At 44.2% G+C, this 21,808-nt stretch overlaps 1 protein-coding gene across 3 annotated transcripts in view; it reads right to left on the bottom strand.

Annotated features, from left to right (window-relative positions):
* Window positions 1–21,808, bottom strand: part of RCOR1 (REST corepressor 1) — a 523,596-nt gene that overhangs the window by 71,031 nt on the left and 430,757 nt on the right. For all 3 annotated transcript variants that reach the window (XM_078660219.1, XM_078660217.1, XM_078660218.1), the window contains one exon: window positions 20,282–20,339. In XM_078660219.1, coding sequence (XP_078516345.1) covers window positions 20,282–20,339 — 58 coding nt within the window. The remainder of the gene's footprint in view (window positions 1–20,281; window positions 20,340–21,808) is intronic.

Here is a 21,808-nt window from a genome sequence, read left to right as displayed (position 1 = left end):
GATGGGCTGTTCCAGTACGATGTCTGCCCTTCTATCGCTGTTGCACGCATGACATTGGATTGGACAGACTTTGTTAGACGGCGTTCTGATCTGCTGTGGTCACACGGTTTGTTTGTCCCATTCAAGATGGCTACTGTGCGGCTGGACCAAGTCGATATTCTCGATTGCAGGGGCCAGGGTTGAACTCCCTCTATCAATCACCGTGGTACCGTATACTGTTGGGACTGGAGGTGATGGACGGTACTATAAAGCTGGACTTTGTCGTTACGCCTGGCTGCGGGGGGCAGGATAGAGGGTGTCTCCTCACATGTTATGATTCTTGTTGCTCGTACTGCTGGGATGTTGATGGATAGCCGGGGATGTTACACATTCATCTTGTATCGATGGCGGGGTCTAGGGATGGGCGGCCCGAGTATTACATTCCGGGAGCGGGTCGGTTTCTCTCCTCCTCCACTCTTTTTATATCTTTCCCTACTGTGGGGCAGTTCCGGGGCGACAGGCACGCTGTTAGTGGTTTCGGCCGTAGCCATTACAGGGGTGCGGGTGGTGGGTGCGGGGGGGGGGGGTTTGTTATTTTAGTTTGTTTTGTTCTATGGTCCCTATCCCTCTTTTCCGGCTTTGGGAGGGTTCTTTCCTCTTTGTGGGGTTGGCTGTTTCAGGGTCTCGCACCTTTTTTCTTCTTATGTTTCAACGAATCTTTGTTTCCTGTTCTTGGGGTGGGCTTTCTGAGATTACGCTTAGAACTGTTATTTTATGTATTGCTGCCTATGGTTTGGTTTTATTGTTGTGGATGCTTAGCCTATATAGTTATTGTATGTATAGCCCACTTTCACTTGTCAATGGGGTACGCCCCTCTTGCCGCGCTTCTTTTGTGTCCCTTAATGTAAGGTGTACAATCCTTCCTGTTGCAGCCCCCTCGCTTCCTTTTGACTTTAAAACGAAAACCTCCTCTCCTGTGTTGCGCGCCCCATAGTCGCTTCTAGCATACTTTGCTATATCCTGATTATATATTGATATACTGTTCTCCTGTTATTTCTCGCCTATCTTTGCGGCCGGCCGTGATGGTTGTGGGCTTGCGCATGTATATCCTGTTTGTCTCAATAAAGGTTTTCAAAAAAAAAAAACAAAGCACGGCAATTCGGTTTGAAATAAATGCTAAACAGGATTCGTTGCATCACTTCCTCTTTATGATTTGCTTTGCATTGTGGTAAATGTGGTGTGTATGATTAGAAGCACCTGTATGCGCGGTTTACAGATATCTGCAACAGTGTATGCAAGTGAAATTTGTGAGTAAACAAAAGGATGATACATATAAATATTATAATAATAATAATAGCATTTGTAGAGCGCCTGGTTACACTAGGACCAGCGTGCCCCCGCACTGATGAACCATCAAAAAAAAAAAAAAAAAAAAAAAGGAAAACTGCGATAACAGGGGCTTAGCACAAGATCAAGTTATACCGCATGGACAAATAAGTCTTCAAACCTTTCCGAAAAATGGACTCAGCACTCCAGCCGGAGACTCAGAGGGAGTGTGTTCCACAGCTGAGCCGCCAGATAACGAAAAGAGCGGCCACCCATCCTGGCTCTCTTAATGTTGGGAACATACACCTTTCCTTTCCCACTGGATCTTAGCAGTCTAGTCGGTACATAGGGAGTTAGAAAGTCATGCATGTACGAGGGCCCACTCCTTTGTAAAATCCGGTGACTAACACACAGGGCCTTAAACTTTACTCTCTCCCTAATAGGAAGCCAGTGTAGGGAGGCCAAAGCCCTTGTTGCTGAGGCTCTCTTAGGAAGCATAAGAACCAGTCTTGCTGCTGGATTCTGGATGCACTGCAATCTCTGCATGCTTTTCGCAGATGAAGGAGGTTGCCATAATCCAGGCGAGACGTCACCAACGCATGCACCATGATCTTCCTTGATGCAGTGGGAAGGGCGTCTAGGGTTTTCGTAAACCCTGTAAGATACCAAAACAGGCGCCTGCCACCCGCCTGGTATGGTATGCTAATCAAAAGACAGCTTGTTCTTAGCTTGTTCGCAAGGTGTAGGAGTAGGGCCTAGAGTCTGGGGCCACCATGCCGATGACCACACTGATGGAGCCTTCCCTATCACCAGCACCTCGGTCTTGCTACCATTCAACTTCAGGCAATTATTTGTCATCCACACAGCCAGTTCTTGAAGGCAGGACACAAAGTTGGAGGCAGCACCAGCCCGAGCTTGGGTGAGGGAGACCACCAGCTAGGTGTCATCAGCGCAGGATAGGGCATTGATCCCAAATGTATCCGAGATTTTAGCCAGGGGGGGCGGCATAAAGATTGAACAATGGCAGGCCCAGGGTAGAGTCCTGAGGCACCCCCTGTGTCAGCTTGATGTTCCTGGAGTAAAAAGCACCCTGCATGACTTGAAAGCTGCGCTCAGATAAAAAGTATTCCATCCACTTTAAGGCCCCCACCTGCTACACCACCTCTCTCTAGGTCCTGCAGCAGGGTATGATGGGCAACAGTGTCGAAAGCGGCACTTAAGTCTAAAAGAATTAAGGCCGCTGTCTGCCCTTCATCCACATACTTCGGAATGATCTCGGTCGAGTACAGCAGGGCAGATTCGGTGGAATGAAGAGCCCGGACGCCAGACTGAGAAGGATGAAGAAGGTTGTTTTTACAGATATGTGCTGTAAGTTGTATATTTGCAATTCTCCGCAACCTTAGCAAAATAAGGGAGAAGGGAGATGGAGCGTAAGTTGTCAAGCTGATCAACACTAATGTGACACTAACAGTTGTGATCCAGGACGGGTGTATTTACCTATACAAGTGTGTATATGTTGTGAACAGACTTAATTTTTGTTGTTTTTTTTTGGTTGAATACCTGGTCATAAACTCTACCTTCTATATTTAGTGAATTATTAATCCCACAACTGGTTCGATTTCAATTACGTTGTTAAACAGTGTTAATTATTTATGAACGATCTCATATAATGTGATGTAAAGCTCATGCCCTCTGGTGGGCTTTTTCTGTTTTTACATAATTCAACTGTTAACAACACATTTTACATATTGTTTCTTGGGCACAAAAAAACCCTTATGTACAGGTATTATAAGTTAATTCTACCCTAGATTTAACAAACAGTCTTAGTTTGACCCAGGAACACACAAAGAGTCGTTTTAGTTATAATGTGAATCACATGTGAATTTAGTGAGTTCACGTTAAAACCCAAGATATCAGGGAGTGAAAAAGTCAGATCTTGATTTAAACCATTGGGATTTCATGATCGGAAAGCTAAGGTGTGGCATGATTCTTTTGGTCTTAAAATTTCTCACTCTCACTTGGCGTTCCACCATCTCCACTGCATAGATTTTCAACTGCTTCCAATCTCCACCATGGTTTGTTCCAAGTGTTTGGTAACCGCGCTGCTTCGATCCGTATTGATCGTTGCCCTTACATGTTCTAGTATGCGCTTGAGTTCGCAGATCGCACTCCCCACGTATTTGAGCATGCAGGGGCATTCAACTATGTAGATTATATACTGGCTTTTGCAGGTTATCAGTTGGTTAATTTTCCACATTTTATTTATTCGCCATACAAATCTCTTTAGTGTTTTGCGCAATCTGGCACACTTTGCAGTTGGAACATTTGTAGAACCCATTTGCTTTCAGCTATGTGTCTTGTTTTTTTTTTAACGTTAAAGTGGTTGTGGACCAGTTGATCCTCCAGGTTTCTTGATCTCCTTAAGGTAATGCTTGGATGGTTCCCCACAATTTCCGACATAGTTGGATCTAAATGCAATATGATATATATATATATATATACACACACACACACACACAATGAATAAATGCATATATTTTGCTCGTAGAACAAATTTGAGCCCATAGTGCGCTTAATCATCGCCATTAGGCCAGTTCCATATTGGCAAAACAAACTCAAACTGTCAATTTGCACACAATTTCTCTATCACTCTACAAAGAGATAAGGAGGGGTTGTTTTACCACGAACACGGTCCCCACCATCAATGAAATATTACGACCCAACTTCAAAATATAATGAACCACCAGCTGTGATTTTCAATACTACTCACAGTTTTAAACCATCCAGGCACATTACAAAAAGTGGTATGTGCTAAAAGTGCATAATAGATTTTTTTGAGAAATTATCTAGCAGCATATATTACGTGCAAATATTTGTTTCTATCAAGTCCAGTAGTCTCATACTAAATACAATATTGGAATTCAATTTTAAGAATCTTAAAATTATTTTTAAAAATGTGGACATCTTTGCCGATGTTCAAAACATTGGGCGATTTGGAATCTAATTTGAAGTTATAGCGAGTCTTCAAATGCCGAAGTAGATTTTCACAGTTTCCCCCTCTCCTCAAACTGGGGATCATATAGGTAGCAAAGCATTTCAAACAATTAAGGTTATTATGAAATTGTTTGAAATGGTGGGCCACAGGGTAAGAGGGATCAGAGTTTACTATTGCTCTCAAATGTTGTAGAATTTAAGCATGTACTTGCAACTTGGTACTTCCCACATACTGCAGTTTGCAAGTACATTCTAGAACAGACAGCAAACTCGGTTTTGCACGTGTACAGACCTTCTAGTTTTACTGCTCCTATATTGAAGGCAGTGTAATACTGCAACGTATTAACCACAAAACGGCATGCCCTACAAGAAATGCATTTGAAAAATACCTTCCTAGATGAGAGCCAATTGCTTGTCTGGACTAATTCAGGGCTGCTAGAGTATGGTAGACGAAATATTATATTGGGTTTCTTGGGGAGTATCGCTCCTATGATTGGATTGGTTAACACTATTGACCATGGTTTACAATATACCCAATATGTTTTTCTTGTTTGTTATAGGTAGTGATTAGTCTGACATTGATCTCATAACTGTCCCTATTGCATTTAAGATCTCGTTTCATCTTAGTGCCTGTATTGCACCCAATTAAGGTATTTTTCCTAGTCTCTTTATTGGCTCTGGTGATTGCCCGGTCAATGGTATTGGCTGGGTAACCTCGATTGAATATGCTACTTACCAGTATGCATCTGTTCTTGGCATGTAGGGCTGCTAAATTCATATCTAGTGCATAGATCGCCGCCTAGTGTTGGGTCCGGATGATTGCACATTGTTGTCCTGGAAGAGTCTTCGAAGTATCACGAGATAGGTGGCTCCTCCCCTGGACTACAGTGCGCATGGGCATCGGCTCCATCGCCAGATTGTTTTTTTAGCCTCATTTTGGCAGAGAGATAAATCACTCTCCAGACTACGGATCCTATGTAGTCCTAGCATCTCCCCATAGGGGATGCTGTCTTTCAAATGTCTGTTATAAATAATTGGGTTAGACCCATATAGTCAGTGGGACCTGGGTGAGTAATCGTTATAGGTATAGGGGTCCCAGACTGGACACACGATTATTTATGAATTTTGCCAATATTTAGACAAAAAGGATAGTCACATTAATAAGTAGATAGTGTTTTTATTTTCACTGCACTTGTTACCCTTCAATGGTTAATTGATATGTATCAAAACATCTGTATTACAAAATTCAATACGCCCACAGGGGGAAGGGGAAGGGAGTGCATGAAAAAAAAGTTTTGCGATAGTTGTAAATCACTAATCATTGATTACTAATATACATATAAATTCATGAATACAGTAAATAAGTGCTAAATGGTCCCCACGAAGGGAGCCACACAAAACATACATAAGCACAAATCACATTTTTATAGCAAACAAATTCCTAAACCGCTGTATCAATCATGCTTTTGTTAGGAATTGATAATGTAGATAGTCTACGTTTCGACCCAGAAGTTGTAGGATAGTAGATCCTTACTACGCGGGTCTTCGTCAGGACGTGTGGGAAGGGGTAGGACGGGGGCTGATTCCTGTTGAATCGGCGGGGCAGAAGATATCAAATGCGGCCCACACGTCCTGACGAAGACCCGCGCAGTAAGGATCTACTATCCTACAACTTCTGGGTCGAAACGTAGACTGCTATCTACATTATCAATTCCTAACAAAAGCATGATTTATACAGCGGTTTAGGAATTTGTTTGCTATGAAAATGTGATTTGTGCTTATGTATGTTTTGTGTGGCTCCCTTCGTGGGGACCATTTAGCACTTATTTACTGTATTCATGAATTTATATGTATATTAGTAATCAATGATTAGTGATTTACAACTATCGCAAAACTTTTTTTCATGCACTCCCTTCCCCTTCCCCCTGTGGGCGTATTGAATTTTGTAATACAGATGTTTTGATACATATCAATTAACCATTGAAGGGTAACAAAAGTGCAGTGAAAATAAAAACACTGTATCTACTTATTAATGTTTCTATCCTTTTTGTCTAAATATTGGCAAAATTCTTAAATAATCGTGTGTCCAGTCTGGGACCCCTATACCTATAACGGTCTTTCAAATGTCTGGCATGAAAACTGGAGGCATGGAGCGTATATTTAAAAAAAAAAAAAAGGAGGATTGGAATTTGGCATAACCTTAAATGGCAAAATTGAGTTAGCAGTTATAAATTACCCCTCCAGTGGAGAGGACGGCGCAGCCCCCACTACAGGGGTACGAGGAGGCGTATGAGCGGGCATTCTTGACCGTAACCATGCGGGAAAGGGAGATAGTTATGCTTTTAAAGCCAGTGGTGGGTAGCCGGGACCAGACCGCCTATCCACTGCTTACCATGATTAACTCAGATGTTAAAGTATAGGTTTTGGCGCAGCAGCTGGCTCCTTAAATGCCCCACTTGATCAACAGGGACCAATATGGGTTTATACCCGGTTGCAACACTGGTATGAATATAAGGAGGTTAAAGCAAGTCATGCACGAGGGACGCTACAGGGAAAAGGAACTGGCCCTGGTATCCATAGACATTGAAAAAGCCTTTGATACTGTTGATTGGGGGTACCTACTGGAAGTACTGACAGCGGCGGTATTCAGTCCACGGTTCTGCTGTTGGGTTAAACTCCTATATACTGTGCTGGGTGCCCGGTTCAGTGTGGGCCAGAGTCGATCCGAAGGGTGAATGCTGGATCGGGGCACGCATCTGGGTTGCCAGCTCTCAATGCTGCTGTTTGTGCTGGCTATTGAGCCACCTGGGATTTGGGCGCCGAGGGATCTTGAGCAGTGGGGCATTTGCACGGGTGGGACGCTACACGCGATACCATTGTGTGCAGATGGCCTTTTCTATGTCGCCTCTTGCCGCGAGGCGATGCCGGAGCTGCTGCAGATCATGGAGGATTTTGGTTCCTACTTGGGACTTCGCCTTAACAAACGTAAATCTTTGCTTTTCCACTGACCCGCCTGGTTGCCCTGCCCTTGGAGCGACCTCGTTGTCTTGGGATGCGCTGGGAGCCAGGACATTTTATATACCTAGGTGTACAGGTGGAGCTTGAGGACACTCAATTATTGCACCTCAATGTGCACAGAAAGGTTGATGCGTTGAGGCGCTCGGTGTCCTTTTGGAACACACTTACACTCTTTGATGGGTAGACTGGCGGTGGACAAGTGGATTATGCTGCCTAGCTGCTTAAATATGTTCCAAAACTCGTGCCATATCCCCATGTGGGTATTCAACCAGTTGAACTCTACACTAATGGCCCTCTAGTGGGCCGGCATTGCAATAGATTGGCACTGGACACACTGAATCGGCTGTGTGAGGAGGAGGGATTGGAGGCCCCTCGTTTGAACCTTTTCTACGATGCGGCTCACAGCACATGTCCTGGTGGCTGGATAAAGGTGATAACTGGGAGAAGAGGCTACTAAGAGGACGTGTTTTGCCGGACAGGCTCCAGACAGCGCTGATGGAAGAGGCAGGCGTTCATGATGACAAGCCCTGTATAGTCAGAACGACTGCAAACATCAGACAATGTTTTGTGGAACAGATTTTAAGGCACGATCCGATCCATCGGGAACTAGGAGAGTGGGTTCTTGCTCCGGTGCGGAAAATGGGCATTATGTCTTTCCATGCATGGCGGGAGGGAGGATATAACAATGGTTGACTTATACCCTGGCAAGACATTTATCTCTTATGAACAGGCCTGTGAGGACTTTGGGCTGGGGAGGGGCCATGACCTACATTATGCTGGATTATCTGACCCATTTAAAACAGCATGGCCTAAATAGAAGGCAGTTTCAAAGATGAGAAACATTCTGGATATAATGCTTACATGTGGAGCTGGGAGCAGACTCGTCTCTCTCGTCTATAATTCAATGAGGGTTAATCGAACATGCCCCCATCCCAGCTGACGAGAGACTTGGGTTGCGGACATGACAGAGCCTCTAGGTGAAAGGGCGTGGAAAGCAATAAGCACACTCATACATACAGTATCATGCAATGCTTGCTTCAAACTAAAACACTGCAACTACTTACACCGCATCAACATGACCCCAGTAAATTTGCATTGCGCTGGACTGCCCGGATACCTGCCCTCAGTGCAGAGAAGAGGGTGCAGACTTCCTGTACTTAACATGTAGGTGTCCCAGGGTAAGTCAATTCAGGGCTAAGATAGTGGAGCAGGTGCAGAGGGGCACAGACATTCAGCTGGAGTCACTGCTATACTCCCTATTGGGACCCATCCGGAAACCCAAAAAATGTAAGATAGTTTGCAAACTCTTGCAGCTGCTCATAGTGTTAGTAGGCGCAGAGTAGCAATAACATGGATGGAGAGGTGTGCCCCAGAGGCCAATGTGTGGATGTGGAATGTGCGCGAATGGACACTGGCGGAGGAAGCCCATATAAAAGCTATTTGAAGAGATGACAAACTAGATGACTATCTCAGAAAGTGGAGGGAGCTTTCTAACACATTTCTGAATGCTGAATGGAATCAGAGTGATCAGAACGAGACCGGTGTTAGCGAAGACACGACAGAGGAAGAAACTAATTGGAGTATACTGTCAGGCTATTTGTATTCTTGTGCATCATTATACCATAAGTTGTGAAGTCCTGTTCTACGCATGATACTCTGCTGTACAATTCACCAGTATGTGCTGATAAATGATGTACACCTGTTAATTCTCTGTTAAAAAAGATAAACAAAGGTTATTAAGAAAGAAACTGCCCCTCCAGTCTGCAGTGACAGGCTGGGAGCCATGTTTTACCGTATTACATTAAAGGTGGTACAAGAAGTGCAGCAGACCCGGAGGATACACTAACTTACAGGCCATGGGTACCCCTGGTGCCATACTAGGGGCTTACAAGTTAGGCTAAGGCAACTGGGTATATGCCAATCGAACAAGTTACTTACCTTCGGTAATTCCTTATCTGGTAGAGACAATCTAGCAATTAGACGGTAGTAGGTGGTGCACAGCTGTAATTAAGTGATTTTAGATAGAGTTGAAAAATGTGATGGGTGCTCTGACGATTTATTTTTCGTCTGGACGGACTCCAAAGAATCTCTCGAACGATCCCTTCATCACCTCAATTCCAAGGATGAACGAATCAAACTCACGTGGCAGATCAGCAACACTGAAATCGCATTTCTGGATGTGAACATAAAAATCACTCCCACTGGCATCATCACTGACCTACACAGAAAAAGTACTGATCGAAACAATACATTACATTATCAAAGCTACCACCAAGAGTCACTAAAAAGACACCTGCCTTTCTCCCAACTATTGCGAATCAAACGCATTGTGTCAGATGAAGAAACTATGAAAATCCGCATGCAAGAAATGCGTAACCGATTTCTAGACAGAGGTTACCCTACACAAGTCTTATCTGAGGCACAAACTCGAGTGACACAAATAACCCGACAAGAGGCTCTAACTAAGAAACCCACCAAAGAACAACAACGGATAGTCCTCGTATCTAAAAACTCTACAGTTAGCAACATCTACAAAAGGATAATACTTAAACATTGGCCAATTCTTCAAATTGAACCAGACTTTGGTGACATGTTTAAACCTTTACCTTTGTTTGCTTACACCAGGAGCAAGAACATTAAAGAAATATTATCCAAACCAACCAGCACAACCAAAAGTTACAAAGGTACTCAGCCCTGCCTCAATTGCAGTCACTGCAACAGTGTCATAAAAGGCAATACCATCCGCCACCCTATGAAAGGGAATGCCATCAAACTGCAAGTCAATGCAACATGCGACTCTTCTAATCTCATATATGCTTTGAAGTGCCCCTGTGGCAAATTGTATATAGGCAAAACAGAAAGGAAAATCAAAACACGTATGAACGAGCACAAGTCTAATATCCGACTTAAAAACGAGAAATCTAACTGTTGTAATGTTGCCATCGTTTTAACACTGGCGACGTTTTAAAAAAAAGAACCCATGTGAGCTACCTTGGAAGGATTAGACATTTGAAAATGAAGTAGAAGAAGAAGCGCTTTTAAAAAAGATTAAAAGAAAAACTGGTACAGATTGGAAACCTAAAGACTTTAAGACTTCAAGTAAGTGTTTTGTAATTTATGAAATGGATGAAACTTGGCACCCCTAATGCCCCACCAGTGACCCTGTCAACGGTCGCCCATTTGTCTAGATTGTGCCAGTTTCTGTTTGCCTGCTTACTGCCTTTGAGAAATAACTGAAAGTCTCTGCTACGTTATCCCTGCATTGACTCTGACTGACTTTTCAATGGATTAGCAGCTGTGACATGTGCTAAAGAAAAACTACACTACAACTAAACTGTTTTCATGTGTATGCCTCATCACCCCAGTGGTGGAAAGTAGCGATAGGTGCTGGGTATGGATATCAGGTGGAAAGCAGCGATGCCCCCTGGGTATTGTCAGCAGTGAAAAATGCAGCGATGTGTGCAGAGAAAACTTGCATCCCTCTAAGATTTGGCAGTTTTGGAAACGCATTTTTGGAAATATATAGACTGCAGCCATGTGTTACTTGACTTGCGGAGTGGTGCTCTATAGCATGGATTTTGCCTCTCCACCTTCACAGAGTGTTCTACTATTTAGAAATGTACAGCAAATCGTTAGCGTTGGAGACCTGCTGTGACACCTGTTTGTATTGCACCTCGAGTTTAGATATTGACTGATAATGCGACCGCCGTATTTGTCCTTGCCTGGGCTTTTCCTGGATTAATTGGCTAACATTTATTTCTGCAACGGCAATTTAGTAACGGGTGTGTTTACCTTCAAAATTGTCGAAGTTCCAGCGCGTGTTCTCCTCTCGTGAAAGGAACTGCTGACTTCATCTTTAACTCTCGCTGAAGAGCCTTGACGTTCTGGATGCCTCTGATGTTACGTGCAACCAACGGATGATGTGTGACGCTCGTTCACGTTGTCGGAAGCCATTTTTTTTATTTGTGTTTCTATAGTGACATCACTGAAGTTACAATACAGAAACGGCGAGTGTGTCAGCGTTTTGGTGGAGATTCGTGTTTTCATTTCGACATTATGCCTTACTTCTTCCAAGTCATTACTTATATGGAGATAGATGTATTGGATGCATCTTAATATGGGGAGTACATGAAGTTTCCAAGCCGTCAACAAAGGCTCATCACAGTGTAGATCTCGGGTGAGTCATCGCTCACCGGCGCTAGAGACTTCTTAACACTGTAATCTTGTTGCGAAAAGGGTTGCTCTGTTATCTATTTATAAATAATAGCTGTTATTTATTATTTTTATTTTTCTTCTCTAACATGTTTTGAGTTATAGTAAACTTGTTGGTGTATTGTAGTGTAGGCGTATGTCCTTGTTGTGGCGGTTGGGACAGCATGGTTCTCTCATCTAGTAGCACAGAATGGAAGCATTTGAGATATTGTCTCTTCTAGTTGCGCAGTGTGGTGTAATGTTGTTTAGTGTGTCTCCTCATCTTTATTGGTTGTTTTGTGAGTGTCTTGCACAGTAGATTGATATTGTGAATCGGCAATGGGTTTAAGATTACCCAAAGTTTTTGTTTTACCTGGTGTTTTGTATTCATGTTATATAAACTATGTATGATGTGATGTTTACGCTTATGGGGTTAAAAGATACCCTACGTTTTTGGTTTTTGACTTACTTTACGCTTGTGGGGTTAAAGGATACACTAAGTTTTTGGTTTTTGACTTACTTTATGTTATGTATACTTGATGTGTGTGATGGCTACACACATGGGGTTAAGGGATACCCTTGTATGGTGTTACATTTATATATTACATAGACTGTGTGTGAAGGGTACACACTTCTCTTATCTGTTTAGATCTACCCTTCGTTTTTGGGATTTCTGAGTTTTATTGGTACTCAGTGTATGATTCATGAGTGTTTTGGGTTGAAGGTTAACCTAGTTTGTTTTAGGGTTTAAAAGATACCCTAATCTTGTTTTGGGTTAAGGGATACCCTACATTTTCAGGTTTTGTCTTGTGTTTTATACACATTTACTTAGACTGTGTGTGACGGGTACACACGTTGGGAGTTACTTCTGGTGTGTGTAACTTCTCTTATTTGATTTGCTATAGTATTTTACCCTTGGTTTTGGAGATTTGTGTAGCACTTTAGGAAATTGGTGCGGTTTTAGTTTCTTGCTATTTTTGTTTTTGATCATTTTCTAGGAGAAGAGTGTTAAGGAAGTATTACATTGTTTTTGTGGTGCGTTCTCTTCATCTCTCTGACAAAAGTGTATTTACCATCTTTATACAATTTTGTGTTTATGATCATTATTAAGGGGGAAGGATATGTTATATTGTTTTTATGCATTCTTCTTTTCCTGACTTCTAAAATTTCTGTATTTTATCTGCTTCTATTCCTGACTTGTGTATTCTCTTTCCAGACTTAAGCTATTATATTTCCATTCCAGACTCGTGTATTTTATCTTCTTCTATTTCGTGATCTTATCTTCTTCTGTTTCTTTTGAATACTTTCATTATTAAATAGGGAGATGTGTTGTAATGTGCTATTTACTAATACAGACTCCCCACTGTGGTTCTCTGCCTGTCTGCTCAGCCTGTGGTGAGGTCATCTAGAATGTTAGGGTTAGTTTGTATGAAGCTAGGAATCAGTTGGTGTAATGGGCTGAGCAGAGAGGACCTTGCTCCTGGTGGGGCATTTCCAGGTATTACCAGAGATTACCAGATAATCTAAGGATCTTCCTATAATTGTATACCTGTTGATTTCTACGTGAATAAACCTACTTATACCTTCTACAAGTGATGTCTGCGCTATTACTTCGTTTTAACACTAACATTGCCACACATTTTTTTGAAGCTCGCCATACCATTGCTCAACTACGATTTATTATTCTTGAAGTTGTGAACAAGAAAGAAGGAAGTGACAACAACAAACTTCTTCTAAAAAGAGAACTCGAATGGATGTTCCGCCTACAGACTCAGAAGCTTTTTGGCCTCAACGACCGTTAAGAATACAGCTGTTATCTGTAATTCTTACATTTCATGTCATTCGCTCTTAATTGCCCGTGTTTTCATTTATTGCATCATTTATTGTGTCACCCTTTGATATTTCCCACCTTTTACCCTCACTTTCAGCCCATTCACATTACCACCCCTCCATTCCAACATGGCGCCGCTCATCTACGATCCAACCCCTATTCTCATCCCAGTCCGTTTTCCATCTCGTTTTACCTAGCTTTTTCTACCGGCACTCTGATCACTTCCCATTAGTGTTCCCGGCCTGTCCCCGAACCTGTTAGTAACCCGCTGCGTTACACAGAACTCGAAGTAAGTTTCTGTTCCGGATTTTTTCTCCTCTTAAGCCCGTCCTGCACAGTCGGCTAGTGTTAAGAGCACTCCCCGTTTCTAGCTTACCACTGGACACTATCGTTCACATGCCCTTAGCTCTCATTAATTCCGCACTTACACACCGATTGATAGGCACTTTAACTAATTAAGTTCTACAGCGCTTTACACTTTCCGACCCTCACTGATTTCTGTCTTCTTCACAGCACTCCTTGAGAAAGGGCACCGCCCGAAATGCATTGGAGTTGCCTACTTTGAATGTTCCTCGTTTTGATGATATTCATTAACATTGGAATGATATGAACACAATATCGACCATTTTATGAAGAGACAATCTAGCCACAGATTTCTAACCTCAGAATTATCAGACTGGATCAGGAAATATTTCCTGAGCAGTACACTTGTGCGCCGGTAAGACGCGTTGTTTGGGTATGCGTAGAGTCGGAGTCTTTCACGATGGAAGTGACGCTCGTGGTGGCTATACAGGCACACCTAGGCGCAGTGATGTCAGTTACTTTTCGCGACTTTCAATTCCAGAATTGCATAGCCAGGAAGTACACTGACATTGGTGTGCAAAACCAGGGCGCTAAAAGGGAAAAGCCTGGTCCTTCGAAATCTGTTCACAGAGCCAGGAGGATGGGTGGGTTGGTAAGGTGCCTACGACTAGATAGAGTCTCTACCAGATAAGGCACTACCGGAGATAATTAACTTGTTCATCTGATAGTTTTCTAGCTCCAGGTTCCTTACCTTAGAATAGATACCAAAGCGAAACCTCCCTGGAGGTGGGTCTGCTGACCAATTTCATATGAGGGAGTCCTGCAGGACCGAACAAGCAAAGTGCCCATCCCTACTGGCCCTCATTGTCCAAACAGTAGTGTCTGGTAAACAGGAGCATAGAAGCCCATGTTTCTGCCTAGGAAATTCCAGGACCAAACCTCTGAGCTAAAGCAGTTTTTGCAGCTTTAGCTCTAGTGTAATGAGCACACTAACACAAATGGGGTTGCTTCTTAGCCAAAGCATAGCTGATTTTGATACAGAGTGCCATCCATCATGATTGTCCTGTTCTGCATGGCCCGTACCTTCTTCAATCAGACTTAGCCCGCAGAGAGTTGGTTGTCCACCTGGAACTCGTGTGCAATCAAGGCAGAACGACAATGCTCTTTGAGCCCAGATTGTGAAATGGCTCCTGTTCTTTGTACGGATGAGGCAGAGCATAAAAAGTAGGCAGAGTAATGGATTGGCCTACATAAAATAGAATGACCACTTTCAGAAGAAAGGAAGCTCTTGTACGAAGCACCAGTTTGTCTGGGTAGATGTTAACATGAGGAGGATTTGATCACAAGGCCTGAAGTTCACTGACCTTCCAGGCAGATGTTACAGCCACTAGGAAGGCAGTCTTGATGGTAAGGAGCCTGAGTGGACAATTGTGCAGAGGCTCAAAGGGAGCGCACATAAGGAAAGTGAGGATGGGATTTAGGTCCCATTGTAGCATAATAAAAGGGAGAAGGTGGAAACAAATGTCAATCTTTCAGAAACCTATTTACAATCGGGGATTTTAAGTGGGATGGCTGACTAGGCCACTGGAGAAAAGCTGAAATGGTAAAGAGATGCTGTTCAGAGTGCCCAGAGCACAGCCCTGCTGGGCAAGGAAACGGATGGACAGGAGACCCTGAAAAAGAGGGCAGAAAGAAGATCAATGTATCTTTCTGAACACCATGCCACAAGTTTTGCCCAACGGCAGGCGTAAATTGTCTTGGTGGACAGTCATATGGCTGCCAAGATAACATCACACTTCAGGAGGAAGGTTGAAAGCGTTCAATGGTCGCTGCTCAATCTCCATGCAAGAAGGTGGAATGTTGACAGGTTCCGGTAGAGAACCCTCCCCTGCTGCTGGACAGAAGATCCTCCTAAAGGGGCGGCTTGTTCAGAGAACTGATGGCCATGCACAACAGCTTGAGATACCAGACTCTGTGAACAATCCATAGCCACAAGGATGGCTTGGGCCAGGTCCTTCCTGATCTTCTAGAGAACTCTGGGCAGGAGTATCATGAGCGGAGCGGAAAGGCGTACAGGAGGCCTGAGCTCCACTCGATCCGAAAATCGTCTAAGCGAGAGCAGTCTTGGAAACGCTAGTCCACAGAACTGCTGACATTGCAAGTTCTCGTTGGTGGCTAACAGATCTAACAAAGGCTCTTCTCACTGCTGAAAAAGACCTTGCACCACCTCTGGATGGAGAAGCCATTTGTGATCTATGGGGCATTGCCGGCTGAGTTTGCCCGCTTCAGCGTTCAAAGAACCCACCAGATGTTAAACCACTAGGGATATACCTTGCTGTTCCAGCCATGTCCAAATAGGCAGGGCCTCTTGACAAAGGGTCCACAACCTCACACCGCCCTGTATGGTACAGCAACACATGGCGGTGGTGTTGTCCGTGAACACTTGCACCAGCCTTCTCTGGATGGAGGGTAGAAAGGCTTTCAATACCAATCAAACTGCTCAGAGATCCAACAGATTGAGTCCGAATTCCAACGGAGACTTGAATTCTCCGATCTCCATCTCTCCCAGATGGCCACTCCTTCCCAGGAGTGTCTTATCTGCCACTACTGTGAGATCTGGTTTGGTAAGAGAGAGAGAGGGGTCTGCTGCTGATCCATTGTAGTTCGTTAACCACGTCTGAGAGATTCTCCTTATGCTGCGCTGACTGAAGCTCTAGGTCCCTCAGCAGAGACCATATTTGCCAACAGGCATGTGTCACCAGTAGGATGCAGGAGGCCATAAGGCCCAGCAGTCTCAGTCTGTCTCACCGAAATCCAGGATAGAGGCTGAAACATCAGCATTATAGCATTAATATCCTGGACTTGCCGCTCGGGAGGATAGGCCCAAAACTGCACCAGGTCCAGAATAGTTTAGGTGAAACTGAGCATCTAAGAGGGAGTCAGGTGTTATTGGCACGTTGATAATGAACCCCAACGAATGCAGGAGATCCACCGTAGTTTGGAGGTGGAAGATGACAGTCTGGGGCAAGCTCTTTAACAGCTGGCAGTCAAGATCGGGGAAGAATGGCATCCCTGATTTCCACAGATGAGCTGCAACCACTGCCATCATTTTGGGGAACACCCGAGAGGTGCTGGTGAGGTAAAAAATAACTGAACTGAAAGTGCTCGTGGCCAACGTGAACTGTGGACAAGGCAGACTGGAATATGAAAATATGAGTCCTGCAAGAATGAATGAATGAAAGTTTGGAAGCAATGGCTTCTGGAGGCGGTGGTGGACTGACCTAACTGCTGGCCACCTGACCCAAGGGGCTGGTAGGTACTGCATACATTGCTGCACATATGTTGAAAAGCTTAAGCACCACTATGGATGTGCGGGTAAAGATGTGGGGTATGCCTCTTCAGTGGTTTCGTACGGTGTATTGAGGATGATTACGGGTCCAAGGACCTGCCCGTAACCCCTGCTGTCCTTAAAGTGCTCCAGCTCTGAGTCCACTTTGTCTTTGAACCGACTGGAACCATCAAAGGCCATGACCGTGAGGAATATCTGGACATTCCCCAAAAAGCCAGTAGTCCTCAACCAGGAATGGCGCCCACGGCCATTGTCTACTAAAACACTTTGCCTAGCCCACATCTAATGGTTAACTTAGCTGCATCCCTCCCATGGGTAACAAACTGGGAGAGCATGGCCCGTATCTCAAGATGGTCTGGACCTCGACTGCAGCCAGCTGTAGGTCAAGGACCTCCACTGCCCTGCACATCACAGTAGCTAAGGATGCACCCTCCACCAGAATAAGTGCTGGAGGGAAAGCATGCCTGAGTCTGTAGAAGTGTCGAAGCCACTGGCGCCACCCATCTCTTCCTATCAGTCTTCTTCTGGCTCAGATTATTCCTCTAGGAGATCAAACTATTCCTCCTCATCATCCGCCTTCAGAAGTGAAAGATCTATCTAGGGACTGCAAGCCCAGAGGTTGGCAAGGCCTGGATGGGGCCAGTCGAGGAGTATCACTATGGTTTATTATTTTTTTTGCAGAGTTTTATATAGCGCGAACTAGACCTGAACCGAATCAGGTATCAGAGCGCTTTACATATTTTTCCACTTACGTTACATGAGGACACACTTTCATTTTAGGCACGGGGAGATTAAGTGATTTGCCCAGAATCACAGGAGGTTTTGGCGTCGTTACAGAGACTCGAACCCAGATCCCCAGGTCCAAGGTCGAGCGCCCTAGCCGTTTTTCTCAGGAGCAGTGGAATCTGGCAGGCCACTGAGGCAGACTCCCTTACCACAAGGAGCCATCTGTTGTCCAGCAAGCAAAGGACCCAACTGTGGGCCTGTGCATCCTCAGCACGGAGCCGCCTATCAGCCATCATGCAGTCCTGATGGACATACTCGGCAGTCCGCTCCCCGACGGGTGTCCAATTCCTCAATCGTTCCCGCTTTAACAGTCATCACTAGGGTTCTGACCGTCTCCCTCTCAATGTTTTGTCGACATCTAGTGCACCATCTTGCCACACCACAATTCGATCCTCTGTGTGTGTCCTCTCGATTACCCCTTGTACGCCACCTACAGGATCTGGACTGGCGTATCACCCACCATCAAACCTCGAAGGAGTTCTAGACCGTAGCCCAGGCAACATTTCCCAGGGTCTCCTTCATTCACCTAATGGTCACTGCCATTAATTCGCACTTGTAACTAGACTGAAGCATTTATTCAAACTGATGGGAATCTGCAATACCACCAGCCATCAAAAATGGACACTACATAAGGGGGAATAAATAAACCCTCCTGCCGCATCGCATCACATTGTGGCATACACCAGCGGTAGGTGTTGTACTTAAGACACAGGCTGGCGGTTGCCGGCCATCCACTGCATCTCACTAACAAAACCACCCTTTAGCAAGGACTAACAAGACTGGCAGAAGGGCTGATATTTGCAACAGCTTCAGGAAGATGAATTCAGTCCTTGCATCTTGGAAATAAAGAGCAGAATCTCAGGAGTTTTTTTGGTTAGTCCATTTCCAAACCATGTGTGGGTTAACAGCAAAGAGACAAAGGAATGTTTAAAAAGAACAGGGATATGATGGACAGCAGGACAATAAAACTCGTCCGAGATGGCACAGGATGGAAAGGAGATGGGGTGGAAGGTGGCACGCTTGGCAATGTCAGTCCGGATCCAGAAGCAGAGCCAGAGGGCCTGTCTGGAATCCGAGACAGACTCGCCAGTGGTAACCTCGATGGGTCACTTCTCGGCTCTGTGGGGCCCTAAGATATTTCAGAGGGAGGTGGTGCCCAAAGATGGTATGCATCTCTCAACTGAGCAGGAGTCGCTCTGGCTCCAGGAAACTGGAAAACACTGAATGGGACTGGATGCTGGCTCAGCAGGAGGAGTGCAGGATTGGGGCTTGAAGCACGAAGTCAGGTGGTAGAAGAACATTTTCAATTATTTTGTGCTTCTTTGAAGAGGACATCTTGGAGCGGAAAGACAAAGATCCTTAGGAACATCCCCAGGATCTCCCTAAGGAATGGACCCAGCGCAGGAGCATTCTTCTGCTGCACTTTTGCTCCTGGAACCCCTTGGAGCTCATGGACTTGTACTCGGTGTGGACTTTGGGGTTGCGGTGCAACCCCAGGCACCAGAGACAAACTTAGAATCAGACACTGACATTTGTCAGTGGCAGTCCACACATGGTTTAATACCTACACGTTTTGTAGGGTACATGTCTCTAAGCACACTGGGAGCAAAGGCCAAAAGGGTCAACAAAATGTTGAAAAAAAGTTGCCAAAAAGTGACCAAGGTAGCTCTCAGGGTCCATGCTGTTGGCGCAGGAAGGAATTGATGTCAAAGCACCAGGGTGGCACTAATATGGTACCTCCAACACGGACGCCAACTTGGAGTCGATTGATTCCACATATCGGAGTGCAGAGGTACTACTCAAGATTTTCTGGATCCAGTCTGATGCCTGGGGAATATTCTAAGATGAGGAATGGGTGGTTAGAAGTCTATAAGAAAGAACCTTTTCACAGAACATTGAGAAACAATCAGTGGTGGCTGCAAAGCAGAGTACCGAGCAGGCACAGTTAGAATCACCACCTGCAACTTGCCACACGCCTAATCGTTGCACAAAATCGTGCATGTTGGGAACAAGCCAACAGAGTTCGCTTCTTTAAAAAAAAATTAAAAAAAGACTTGTTCACAAGAACAACAGGTAGTGGGCATATTAGCCCCAAATATAGAGCTTGCTTGTGTTCTTTGGTGAGGAATGAAGAACTGTGTTTAAGACATGGAAGGTACCAACTATAAAATAATTTTCCCTTTCCCAGTCAGAAGTGAGTCTCAGTCACTCTAGCTATGAGTACATAGAGTCACAGAAATAAATAAATTCACAGTACGTAATCTGCAAAGAGAATGATGTCCATCAAAAATTACCATTTATTTAGAAATGTTTAAAAGAATCTATAAGTATGCTTAATTAAAATAAAAACATTTAGATACACCAATACACTATTTAAAAAGTATAACAGAGCTACAGAATAGCAAAGTAGTGTTAGATTAATTGCAAAGGCTTAATATAAACAAAGTAGTTGGTAAGAATGCCTAAGTAGGCAAAATCAATTATACATGGAACAGAATCCATACCTTGTACAGCAAGAAGCTGCTCATCGGTTGTCCAGCGTGCATTGAATTTTTGAATGACCTAAAGGGAATATTCAAAATCTATTTTATTGAACAAATTACATTTTGTATCTCTTCATACAAACAGATTTCATTCAATATGGACACATTGAACACTGGTCAACTATACAAACACTTGCAATTAAGTTTAATAAAATGTACTGTGATCATGAAGATAATCGCCTCACTGCAAATCAAAACCGCTCTACCCTTCTATTATGAATTCATTATTCTTTTTAAGGAATCAGCAGCAGCAAGGCTACTCAACATTAAATGACACCAGCAGTTCAGTAGTGCTTTGTTAAACAACCGGGGGCTACAGACGAAGATGAAATTAAATACAAATATTAGAATGTGTTTATTAATAGGACCCTCTCCTCTAGCCAATGCAGTGTCAACTAGTTGTCTTCAGATGGCACTGCATAGCAAGAGTACGAAGGTGATGGGTGTATTGAGGAATTCTCTTATACAAACCTGGTATCGTAAAATTTGCCTCACATCGCACAAGTTACTACTTGTGTAACGATATATCTGTAAGGGACATTAGTTAGTGATTGATTCCTTACCTTAGAATATCCCCAGGCGTCAGACTGGATCCGCGCGTCAGACTGGATCCGCAAAGTTTTGCTTACCAGTACCCCTGCGCATCAGTAGGTTGCGTCCTGCGGCTCCGAGATGACATCACCGGGACCACTTAGGTGCCATCCATGCGCGCTGAAGTCAGTTCTTTACAAGACTTTTCGCGCCAGTAACGCTGAGCCATGCAAGATACTGACCATTGGTGCATAAAACTAGTGTAGTGTAGTTCCTATATCCCTAATGAACAAGTTACTTACCTTCGGTAACGCTTGCTTTTTCTGGTAGATACAGTATCGGCCTGTGGATTCCTCACCTTGTGAATATCCCCTGCGCAGCAGCCAATCGGAAACGTTTGTAGCCCTCCACGCCGGCGAGGTCATGGACGACGTCACAGAGGGTACGACTCCACTCGCGACCCCGCTGACGTCACTGGATCCATAATAGGCCCTCGTCGGCGTGATGACGTCAGTTACGCCCTTTTTTGCGTGCCCCCGAGGCACACGGACGGACCGACATAACAGTAATAGTATACATAGAACACAGTATTTAAAACAGCACACACAGTGTGAAACCAATGCAATATGCATGAACATATAAATATATCTATTTAAAATTTATAAACAAATATACACTTAGCAGGAATAGAAGAGTGGACAACTGGGAGGCGGGTGGGTAAGTGAGAAATCCACAGGCAGATACTGTATCTACCAGAAGGAATATGCTACTTACCAGTATGCATCTGTTCTTGGCATAGAGGGCTGCAGAGTGGTACATTTATGAATAGATCGCCATCTGGTGTTGGGCTCGGATGATTGCACTTGTTTTTCTCTTGGAGAAGTCTTTGTCGTCACGAGATCGATGACTCCTCCTTTGGGTGTTAGTGCGCATGGGCATCGGCTCCATCCTTAGATT

Source organism: Lissotriton helveticus, chromosome 9 (genome assembly GCF_964261635.1).
Source record: "Lissotriton helveticus chromosome 9, aLisHel1.1, whole genome shotgun sequence".
Classification (NCBI taxonomy): domain Eukaryota; kingdom Metazoa; phylum Chordata; class Amphibia; order Caudata; family Salamandridae; genus Lissotriton; species Lissotriton helveticus.
Note: the sequence above shows the minus strand (reverse complement) of the source record. Positions and strands in the feature narration are given on the sequence as shown.